This window comes from Epinephelus lanceolatus, chromosome 13 (assembly GCF_041903045.1).
Source record: "Epinephelus lanceolatus isolate andai-2023 chromosome 13, ASM4190304v1, whole genome shotgun sequence".
In the NCBI taxonomy this organism is placed as follows: Eukaryota; Metazoa; Chordata; class Actinopteri; order Perciformes; family Serranidae; genus Epinephelus; species Epinephelus lanceolatus.
In genome coordinates, this window is record NC_135746.1 from 29959840 (window position 1) to 29972269 (window position 12430).

A 12430-nucleotide genomic window follows, 5' to 3' on the forward strand; every position below is an offset into this window, starting at 1 on the left:
CCGCAGTGCTGCTTAAAGGACCATGCCGGTGTTTTTCCCCCCACTGCATATCCTTACATCACTTTGAATCATTTTCCTCTGCATGCTGCATTATTTCAGTTTTTTCTTTTCCATATGTGTCCAATCCAGGATTGCTTTCCACTCATTTCACTATGGTATGGAAATCATGCTGCAGAGACTTCAAACAGACTGCTTTTGCTGGGGTCCAAATTACATTAGCATTGTGTTGTGTGCAGGTAGAAGTGTTGGGAATCTCAAGCCAGGATACATCTGAGAGGATGTCTAATATAGAAAACAATGGATTTCTGACACATAATAATATTACTTTTTTTTTATTCTCATGAAATACTGGAAACTCTAACCTCTTCAGGTCTCTGGAAATCCTTAAAATGCAGCAATCTGAGAGGACGGATCGGCTGAATTGCTCACAAATCAACTTTAACATGATTATAATCTGTGAAATATGATGGCAAGCAGACATTACTTTGATTTAGGGGTTTGAAAAGCCTCCCCCAAGAAGGTGAGAATCTTGGCCTTAAGTCTCTGCAAACCGATTGTCATACCCAAATCCGAAATGAATGGCAACCAGAGGCCAATGCATGGATTGTGCAAAAACACAAATTATAAACGTGCAAAATGCTGATAGTCAGCGTAGTGTTGTCAGTTCTGTCGCTGCCTCGAAGCTGGCCCAGCATGCAGCCTGTTGTGCGGAGGTCAGCAGGACATCCTTTACAGTTTATCTCAGGGCGACATCAGTTCACTCATCTACACACACAGACACACACACACACACACACTCATACCTATGGTCCATTACGGCATCTTTAACTCTCCTGAGCTGCTTGTCTGTGTTTGGACTGCAGGAGGAGACAGAGCACTGCAGGAAAAGAACACAGAGGGGGGGCAGAGCATCTTTAATACATTATGTACTGTAAGTAACTGTAGTCAGGATAATCACAATATGCAGGAAATCAGCATCTGTGTTATTATAACTGCTGCAGTCGGTGTAATTCCTTGGCGTAGTCAGTGTACATGATGTATATATTTTGTGTAATTATAATGCTCTTTGTTCATTTTATGAGTTTGCATAGTCATGATCAGCATAGCCAGTGCAGTCAGCATTTGTATTAGTCAATTAGTCAATGCATTTGGCCCAACTGGTGACATTACTGTGGCTATATTTATACATACTGAAGTCCAAGAGACGTCCAAGCTTATTATGTTCCTTATAAAAAGGCATTAAATAGGGTTGGAACCTTTATTCTCTCTTTTTTTTAACATATGAAGTGTTCCTTGATGCTTTTGATATCAAATAGAAAAAACACAGTGAGGGATAAAGTGAACAAAGACAGGTGAAGCTGAACCTGGAGGTATAAAGGGATAAAATGGGATAGAGCAGCGCTGGAAGAAATGAGACTGAGCGGAGTTGGTAAAAGGCAGAAAAAAGGAGACAAACTGAAACAATGAAATGGCAAAAACAGCAGAACAAAATGTACGAAAAGTGAAGTGAATTGGACAAAATAGCTGAGAGTGGTGTAATAAGACACATCAGGACACAGTGGGGGGAATAGAAAAGCAGAGGATTATGGGTCGTCTCTCCTCGTGTTCACAGCGGACCTTGATTTAAATGTCCATACAATTAAGGCACGCGGTGAATGCCAAGAGAGTGGCCTGGAAACCAACACTGACCTCACTGAGCAGAGAGTGTACAGACTGCCTCTAGTGGTCAAACTGAAGATCCACGATTGTCATCTTAAAGATGACCAAAAACACAAGAACAATTTTAAATCACTATCATGACTTTTTTTGAATAAAGATGTCAGATTTTGGGGCTGTTTTGTATCTGGGAAGCAACCATGGCTGGAGCTTAATGCAGTACCACTAATGGCCACTAGATGATGCTCCAAAAATCTTTTAAAAATCCCAACTTTTCTCATAAAATATATAATGTTTTTGTGAAAAATGGATAGATATATATGAAATTTGGTTCTTGATAGTACATTGGGTCTTTCTAAATGCATGTCTTCTTGTTACTGCTTAGAATTATAGTAGAATTAAGAAGATATTTGGTCTTAAAGACTTACTTTTGTGGGAACATTTGCTTTTAAATAAGCACATTTAAGTATATTTACTCAAGTATCGCATTTAAGTACAGCTTTAAAGTACTTTATATTTGTGGTCCACTGCATTTCAAAGGGAAATATTGTACTTAGTACTCCACTACATTTATCTGACAGCTTTTGTTTCTTTTCAGATTAAAATGTTTCATACAAAACTTATTATAAATTTCTAAAATTATACATAGTTAAGGGTTGAACTAGTAGCATAGGCTATAAAAAGTATGGCAGTAAAAAATAGCTCCACCTCCAGCAGCTACAAAATTAATAGTACTGTTGTAGTTATAATAATCAGATAATATTGTTACAATAAGCTAGTGTCACAATGACAGCAGCCATTTTGCTGCTTAATGAGTACTTTTCTTTAAAGCTTTACGTTCTTTTTGTCGCTAATACTTTTATACTTTACTTAACCATTTGATTGCAGGAATTTCACATGTAACAGTGTATTTTTAGTAAATCATTAGATCTCAATAATTCCTCCACCCCTGCAGACACATACTATGAAGTTTAATCCCAAAAGAAATTGCATTTGTTCCATCAATCTAGGACAAAAACTTAACATACTATCTGTGTGGGATGTGGAGTTCATCCACAGTGATCTCTTCAGTTTTAAATCTTCATAATGCTGTGTAATTTACCGCCTTTTATCATTAAGCAATCCAGTCATCACACATTAATCTGGTCCTCCATTACCAGTGACATAACGATAGCTTTATCCCTAACACCATGGAACTCCAAGAAATAACAAAAAACACAGCCGAATATGTATCTTTCATACTCTGTAACCACATAAAATGTTGCTTCATTCACCTCTCTTCTCCATCACCACCACCACCATCGCTGTTTGTGTTTCTGCTCGGTTGCTTCTCACTTGCATCACCCTCCACGGATCAGCCTCGCAAATCACGAGAAATCCTCTCTTATTTGTAGTCTTGGAGAAGAGGCCAGGCTCTCAGGACTGCCTGACATGCAGGTCGAGCGAACGTCCTCTCTGATACATCTGATGAGTGTGAGGTTTTAGATGTAGATTAGAAATAATGATGGGATACAGCAAAAAAGGGGGTCTGATGACAGCTAGAGCTTACAAGATAAAAAAGATTATTATTATTATTAAAGACTGAAAAGCAAAAAGAGGATTACGAATAAGTGAAGGAAATATCTACATATACAAATAAAGACAATTTACAGTAAATTACTGTAAATTCTCTTTATTTACTTATGTGGATTTTTTTTTTTGTTTAGAATAGTTTGAATAAAGACAACTGGGACATATTATAGTATGAATACGATGATACTCACATTAACACATTTATAGGAGGCCCAGATGCATGACTGATTCTTCTTCTGCTCCTGTTTATTTTCTGTCGGGTCCACAACTTTCTTTCAGCGCCACAAGACGATGATTTACCAAACTGTAAATTCACATGACACAAAATAATTATGGTTTTGATATAGAGAAAGAGTCAACAAATACTCTCCATGAGAATAAAGGAGTAAAATTACAAACAAAATGTGATTCAGTGGAATATTTTTTACCTCAACTTATTGAATCTTTTCAGTAAAATGCACATTTCTGGAATATAAAATTAAAAAAGAGAAGTCCCAACACCTCCTGAGAAAAAATTTATCACCTTTTTCCTTATAAAATAATTGTATCGTACACAGTATGTCCTCCTGTGACATCTCAACATTGTTAACATTCTGTATGTAACGTGAATGTGGATATAAGATACTGACATGTGGGCTGACTTCAGTGAACGGTCTATTCTAGGTGAGCAGTGTAGGTGAGTATGAGACATGGAGCCAGCAGCAGCAGGAGTGATCTCTTACTAATGCATTTTCCCCAAACTCACAGGCTTTTATATTGATTGAGGATGTACAGTATCTCTGCTGGGAAAGGAGGCAGTATATACTGTATAATGTACACTGAAATGTATGTGCAGTAGAAACAGCACAGCCATGTTAAATGAATTTACAAAGCAGGACTCAGTGTTAAACATTTGGTTTCTCAGACTGTGTTTGAGCTCCTAAAATGTATTTTGTGAATTTAATAAATGAGGTATTGTTATCTGTTTTTGTTTATGGTTGTGGTGCAATTATTTTTCAGTGTGTGTCATAGAATTACAAATTAAATTTGAGTCTGACTTTAAAGGTTTTGGGGTTTTTCAAAGTCTTGTTTTTTCCTTTTAGCTGCAGCTCATTGAAACATCTGTAAAATGTCTTGAAAATTTTTGTCTAGCATAATTTCAAAACATGTATTAGTTATCCCCATGAACCAGAGGGATCATTTAGAGAATATTTAGAGTTAATGGTCACTTTTGTAAAGCATCCTTAGAGAAGATGAAAATATATGAAAGCTTCTATAAATATAGAAGGATAGAAAAGGTGAATATAATCTTCTAATTTTATGCTTTAAGTAGATTATTTTTTAGTCAGTGTTAGAAAGATGTTCACATGTACTGTATTTTTTCTTACATTATAATTTATTGATTATGGAGAAAAACTAAAATGATCTGAAGGGATATCAAATTATTCACAGTTTAAAATTCAGCATGGATTTATAATGTATTAATGTATACTTTCTGTATTGTTCTTTTTTGTTCTTGATGACAGTAAATAAAATAAACAAATGACAAAAAAAAAAAAAATTTTTTGTCTTTCTTCTTTTTGATTTACAGGTTATTTTAACTATGAATATTCCGCAGATACTAACTTTAAGGCTGGGAAACAATTGTGGTCATTGTTGAATAAAGATAAAAGGCCTTGGGTTGAATAATTACTCATAGTCATGCACATGGACTTTGAGGACTGAAGTGAAACATCTGTGTGACAGGAACATCAACATCTGCCACAAAAAGGCACAATCAGAATAATCATCCGTCCAGCAGAAATTATCAGAAAAAAAAAACCAAAACATAAAAAATGGAGTTAGTCTTCAATCTCACATTACAAACAGTAATTTCTCTTCAGGGAGAATATTAAATCTGTTTCAGCAGCTAACGGTGGTGTACCTCTTATTACACTGCGGTCTGTTTTAATGAGACAATATGATCATTATCTACCCAACATCAAGGAACGCACTGAGCATCATGACAAATTACACTAAAACCTTATATTTAAAAAAAAAAAAAGAAATATTTCACTGCACCAATAAAGGAGTGTCCATGCAAAATATCCCAGTTATTTGAATCAGATTCTCATCCATAATAAACCCTTTATTCACTGAATAATCACTTAGACCCTGATGAGTTTCCCACAGCAAGATTACCAGTTAAATCCTGCTTATTTTACTAAGTCAGGCTTACTTTTAGGAAATCCTGTTTCATGAAGGAAACGGCCAGATAATACAGTCAGATCAAAGTCAAAGTCAAAGTATCTTTATTGTCCCTTTCAGGGAAATTGGTTTGCAGCCAGGGAAATACACAAAGTCAGATAGTGCTTTAGCTGCTAAATCAGAATCAGAAATGTTCCATTATGTTCACCAGCAAGTTCTCAGCAGGCAGTGTAAAGTGGGTCTTTACAGCTTTCCCATTGGAAACAGTTGCCTGCTGTGGCTGAAAACGACACTATGAGACACTATGAGAGCGACGAGAGTGAACCAGAACAGTACAGTTGCAGCCTGACGGTTAAACAATGAGCTGAATCTCACTGTAAAGATCTGTAAAGCCGAGGGGAGCCTGAGCTCATGTAGAGCCATCATACGTTTCCAATACCTACTAATACTAATGACCAAATACCTACAAACTAACCAACAGCCTCAGCCGTACTTTGTGTTAAATGCTAATTAAATTATTACATTATAATTAATGTAATTTGAGGAAACAATCTACAAACAATAAAATTTAGTTTGTGATACAACCAAAATTCAATGTCAGGACGTCGAATGCCACAATTTGACATAGAATGTTGACAAAAGATGGTTACAAGTTGTGTTGTTTGTAACCCAAATCCAATGTCTTCCAAATGTCTCACGCCAACATCATCTTGACATAAAATAATGACATTTAGTTGTAAGGTATGGAGCGTGAAACCCAATGTCCGCAAAATGTCATTATCCTAACATCCATACCAAGTGAAATTCTAACGTTAGTGGTTTAAAATAACCTGATTATCATTCCAACCAAAATTTAACATCACTGTAAGATAAGAGTCCAACGTCTCTCTGACGTCACACTGACGTTCGGTGCCAGCTGGATGGGCTCCATATATAGGAATTAGACTTAAAATATCTCTTGTGCCAACTGTGTTACCATCTGAACAAACATTACAAAATGAGCAAATACAGCACAGTAAAACAGGAAGAAAGCAGCACTTGGAAAACACATATCTTTTATTTTAACTTTATTAAACAAATATACACTTCATATCAAACACACAGTAAAGGCATTGCCAAAAATACTGGCATCTGAAACACACACACACACAGAAAACAGCTCATATCAGACATTAAATATCAGTTGTCATATCGTAAATTCTGCTGGAGTAGAAACTACTTTCTTAAAATGTGACAGAAAGAATCCTTTGGCTTTTGTTCAGCGATGCCATCCTGAGACAAAGTCCGTCTGATGAGAGACAAAGAGGAGAGGAAAAGACTGATGGTACAGGAGAGTGGAGGAATGTTTCCATGGCGACGGCTCAGGATGAACTGACCAGTCCGAGGACAAAAATAAAGTGAAAGCACAGGAAGTCAGTGGGAGGTTTTTGTGTCCCGTCATCCTCATATTGATGATGCGAAGAGAAAACCTCCACTGTGGTCCATAACCTATTAAAACCACATCAGTGATGTTCCGTCATTACGCCATGACCACACACACTTGTTTATTTTGACTCAATCCCACACACCATCCTGCTGCCACAAAAACTCACGAGAGCATCAAATGTGGATTCATCCGCTGCTGAAAATATTCCCCAACAAAGGCACTGTTTCCTCCTGTTTGAGTGACGTCTGTTAAAAACTACACTGACCCGCTGTTTTTGGAAATTACCGGATCTTATTTAATAAATTAAACTATATATTTGTGATCTGTTTTTTTAGATTTGCATCTTCAGCAGGAACCAGTGGGCTCGGGACTGAGAGTCAAAGACAGACCCGAGAGATAAGGAAGTATAAGAGGGATCAGGGTCACATCCAGGCTAATGTTTTAACACTCATTTAAGAAAATAGTGACTTTTATTTCTTTTTTTTTTAGCTTAAAATTGCTTAAAAAATAATTCCCACAGTAGGAGCAGAGAGGGATTTGAAACAGCATTTTGACCACCGTGAAAGCAAGAGTTTTTGGACGCGAGAACAACAGAGCAGACGTGAAGAGAAAGAAGAGCACAGATGGATGAAGTATTTAAAATCTTGCAGCAAACATGGAAGAATGTAAAACAGGAAATAGCAAAAATGTGTGTATGCGTGTCTCAGTGGAAAGAGAACCCAGACGCCGGCAGGCCGCCACACCACAGGCTGATAAACTTGAGGACGTCCTGGCACTCTGGACTGTGAGTGGTCTGCAGGGTAAAGATGGACACAAACAGCGACCAATCACAAAACAGATTCAACATATGTTGTCAGTGCTGCATGTTGATGATATAAAGGGGTGTGTGTGTGTGTGTGTGTGTGTGTAGACTTGAGATAATGATGATGCGATTAGTCGACTCTGCTGATTCACAGAAAATCACTGAGGTTGAGAGAGATGATGAAACTCAGTGAAAGGAGTTTGGCTTTTGTAAGTGAGACATCAGACAACTCGTTCTCTGTGTGTGTGTGTGTGTGTGTGTGTGTGTGTGTGTGTGTGTGTGTGTAACAGTGTCATCGAAGGTCTGAGTCTGTTATAAATCAAACATGTCTGTCTACAAATGGAGGACTAAAATGAAAGTCCGTCCATGTTACACTCCGTCTAAACTCACGCTCACCAAAGCACAACATATCAGGGAGACATGTTGGATTCAGCTGCTCATGTTTAAGTTGTTGGATACCCAAAACCCTTTAAAAGAAACCTATTTATGATTGAAGTTTTTGGGACTGTTTTCAGTGTGAGGTACTCCCAGTGGTGGAGGATTCAGAGCTTTTACTCAAGTAATAATACTAATATGACACTGTGAAAATCCTCTGTTACAAGGGAAAGTTTAAGTATGGAAGTATAATCAGGGAGATGTACTTAAAGTATTAAAAGTAAAAGTACTCCAGTTAAAAAGTCTTCCATGTCACTGTTATACAATGATATATAATTAGATAATAATGACTCATGCATTAATGTAGAGCAGCATTTACTGTTGTAGTTGGTTGAGGATGAGCTTGTTTTAAACGATTAACTCCATTTCCACTTTCCATTATGGATTAATCTGCTGATTATTTCCTCCATTAATTGATTGATTATTTAGTTTGTAAAACAATAAGAAATAAAAAAAAATAGTGAAACACGCCGTCACAATAACCCAGAGCTCAACATCAATTGAAATATTTTTTTAAAATTTATATAATTTAAAAGAAAAGCAAACCCTCATATTTGTGAAGCTGGAAGCAGGAAATGTTTTTGCATAATAAATGAAAGAAATGATTATTAAATGACTAACAGTCTGCTATAGCAATAACTGTGATAGTTTGAAAATAATATGGCAGACAGACCGGGGATGTTCTCTGGATGAAGAGCAATGGTTTAAGATTCTGTCTGACAGTAGTAAATATGTCAGGGAATGCAAGAGCAAATTCACCCAGTAAAAAATAAAATAACACACAGATACCAGTGGACACCGGCCAGAGTTATTAACCAATGACTCATGTTGGAATGCCAGGAAGAAACTGGCACTTTTTTACACTGTATTTGGGATTGTTCACTCATTCTGCCCTTTTGGAGTAAAATTCTTCGACACATGAGTAAATGGCTAGGTAAGACACTAACAGTGTCTCCAAGACATTGTTCATTAGGGGACAGATCACAGGTGTATAATGTGTCAAGGGATGAGTTCTCAGTTGTTATAGCTGGATTTAATACAGCTGCTAGAACAATACTCAGATATTGGAAGTCAACAAACCCCCCAGAAATAAAAGAATGGGTCAACTATATGATAAAAACTGCTTCTTATGAATCCATAGTGACTGGGATGACTAACTGTGCTCAAGGACCAATCATGGGGGATTTTATTGAATTATTATTGCATTGTCTGGGGGCCTGGAAGTGTGATTTTTGTTTTCTGCCTATTTTTTGTATCTATTCTTTTTTATTTTTATTTTTTAATTATTATCACTATTAATTTTAATGTTTATTTATTCAAATTTTGTAATTTTAATAGTTTTTTGGTGGACTGGGACTGCTGCTTCACTCCGTTTTGTACGGATCTCTGTCACCCTGATGTCTTGTATTTTTATTTTTGTTTGTCAAGATTGAATGTCTCATTGGATGTGTAGAGCTGTCACGTACCAACATAACCAAAATCAATAAAAATCTGAATATATATTACAAGCTACCTCTAAGATGTAGTGGAGTACAGTACAGTACAGTATTTGAGTAAATGCACCTCAGGTAGTTAAACTCCACCAGTGGATCCTTTCTGTTTTCTCTCTGTCTGTTCTCACCTTTGTGGCCAACAGGAAGTTGTTCCATTCTTTCTTGTTGGCTGCTTTCCCCACAGATGAGAACTCGATCTTATCCCTCAGCACAGGGTAGCCTGGAGATAGGAACACCACAGAGTGAGGGGGTATACTCTGCATATGTGTGTGAGTGTGTGTGTTCACTCAAGCAGCTCACTGGGAAACCAACACGAGCAGCCAAGTGAGTGGATATGCTGTTTTATATCCTGTCATTTTATATTTATTTCAAATTCAAAATGAGATGAGTCATCTTGTCCTTCAACACAGACAAGGCTAAAGATTTTCAAAATAAAAGCACATCCAGACATCAAAAACAATAAAGATAAAAACATAAAGACCTTGGAGTGTCTCAGTTGAGATGTGTTTCGAGAGGACGATGAGCAAACTAAGCAGACTGATCAGAGAGTGCTTCTTTATTCAACAACAGGCAAATGATTAAAACTGTAGATAACAAAGGAAATGTGTGATCTCAACAAGATTCAGTCTGCCAGTATTTTTGTGCACTGATTCTTCTTTTACAGTGTTTTTTCTTTGCTTTTTCTACAAGTTTGTTGTTTTCTTCACTAAGACTTCTTACTTGAAGGGTTGCAAAAACAGATATCTGTTTTTATTTATTTTACAGAATCATGTTTCTGTGTGCAAACTTGAGAATATCAATCAAGCTAGTGTTGAGCTGTTTTGATAAGATATCTCAATTTCTGTCCAGTTTTTGTTAATCATGTTTGTTATTGTGCACTTAAAGTAAAAATCAATCAAACTGGTTTATTCATTTCAAGAATGACTTTTATCTGTTTTTACAACTCTTTATTTTACCTCTGAGTGTGTGTGTGTGTGTGTGTGTTACCGGTGAGGACACAGGGCAGAGAGCGGAGGCCGGTGTTGACGGCCACAAGCGAAGCCTCGTACGTGTTTCTCTCGTCACGTGGCAGAACCTGCTCCAACCGATTGTTCATGGACACCATCAGCACCCAGTCACGGATCTGCTCACGCTGGGTGTCCTGTGACACACACACACACACACACACACACACACACATATATACACATGCACATGATGTACAGGAACAAGTGAAAAATGAAGACTATACAGTTAGCTGAGACTCTGGAATTGAATTTGATACCAATTCAGCAAGGAACTCAATTAATCAATTAAGTAATTATTTTCCAATTTGTCCTGCCAAGAATCCAGAAACACAACGATATTTTATAATAATTAATTTACCATGGTATAAATTAATATAAACATCATTTATGAAGCTGTAACCAAAGATATTTTTGCTAAATAAATAACTTACGGCAAGTCATCAACTTAGTGTTAGTTGATTAACTTATTAAATGACTAAGTGTGTCAGCAATACAAGCAACATAAAAAAACAAATTTGGCAACAGAACCCTAAAGATGATTAGCTAACTGAACTTAGCTAATGAAAGCCCTGATACTGGTTATCAAAACAGTTAAAAGTTATCAATATTAACAAACATATATAATAATTACAATAATCACAAGGCGGTAAAGTAACAATATAAACTGAGAATGAAAGTTTTCAGAACCGTAATTACTGTAAATTTAGGCTTTTTCGGGACTTCTGAGGGCTTGCAGATGGCTCTTTGATGGGGGTCAGCAAAAATGGGTTAGCTTCTTTGGGGGCCGATGTTATACAATGAATGTGATCTAATTCATAACACACCACCACAATTGGCGCTATTTATCAGTGTGTCCAGTGGGGTGTTTAGGCATGTGTTTGGTAGAGGGATGTCTTACAGTGATGCAGAGTTTCGTGGGAAGTGGAACGTCAAAGGGAATGTCTGTGTCCAGGAAGTCGGAGTGGTCCAGACCATCCATTGTCCCCTCGTCAACCGCCTGAAGACAGAAAACAACCAGTCAGAAACAGAAACCGGATTCATGGTCAAACAGTCTAATGGTGCTGAGAAGGATTTCCGATGTTAATAAAACTCTGGATCTTTTACTGCATGAGGTAGGTAAGGGGGGTATCTCGATTTTGCCAGCAGTTTACTCACATCACAGAGATCCAGGAAGTGGTTGAGGAAGACGAAGGCCATGTTCTCCCAGCCAGCATCCTGCCAGGTTTAAAAAAAAAAGAAAAGGAACCTGTTTAGTGAATCTGGTACACAGGATCATGTATCAGTCCAGGGGAATTGGTATGGTCTTCTGGAACAAATGTTTCTTGACATTTACGTTCATGTTTTTTCCCCAAAATGCCTGTCACTGTCCAATTAACACTAAAAAGCCATTGAAACCTCAACATAAACATCCTGAGAGAAGCAAATTAATGGACCACAAAGAAACATAGAACATATTTTATGTTATTCTTGGGTTTTTAAAAGTGACCAGTCAATGCAAAAACTACATTTTAGGTTTGCATCTTTTCTTGGAAGTCCTGGAATGTGTCTGGAATAGATGTACTTCAGGTGAGGAAAGGTTGTCAACTTTCAGATTGTACAATGCCAGGTAGGAAGAACATTTTGTGGCCATGTCCCATACTAAAACTGGAATGAGTGGAGGACTTTGTGCCAGTTTATGAATACAGAGACTCTTGAGTGGAAGAACTACTGTCTTCCTCTCATCTGTAGTACCCACCCTGCAGGCCAGACCAGCCTCGTAGAAAGCCTTGTCTGCAGGAACGAGCTCAGTGTGACGAAGCAGAGACACCGACAGCTTGGCTGGAAGACTGGCCTGAAAATGCACAGCAGAAGAAGAGGAGCTTTGATTTTAAAA

At 37.3% G+C, this 12430-nt stretch overlaps 1 protein-coding gene across 1 annotated transcript in view; it reads right to left on the reverse strand.

Annotated features, from left to right (window-relative positions):
* Nucleotides 1-6432: 6432 nt before the first annotated feature.
* ift172 (intraflagellar transport 172) overlaps nucleotides 6433-12430 on the reverse strand; it is a 54511-nt gene continuing 48513 nt past the window's right edge. Inside the window, exons 43-48 of the mRNA XM_033649164.2 lie at nucleotides 12293-12388; nucleotides 11713-11772; nucleotides 11456-11554; nucleotides 10538-10691; nucleotides 9679-9770; nucleotides 6433-7613 (exon numbers count right to left, since the gene is read on the reverse strand). Coding sequence (XP_033505055.1) covers nucleotides 7524-7613; nucleotides 9679-9770; nucleotides 10538-10691; nucleotides 11456-11554; nucleotides 11713-11772; nucleotides 12293-12388 — 591 coding nt within the window. The 3' untranslated portion in view covers nucleotides 6433-7523. The remainder of the gene's footprint in view (nucleotides 7614-9678; nucleotides 9771-10537; nucleotides 10692-11455; nucleotides 11555-11712; nucleotides 11773-12292; nucleotides 12389-12430) is intronic.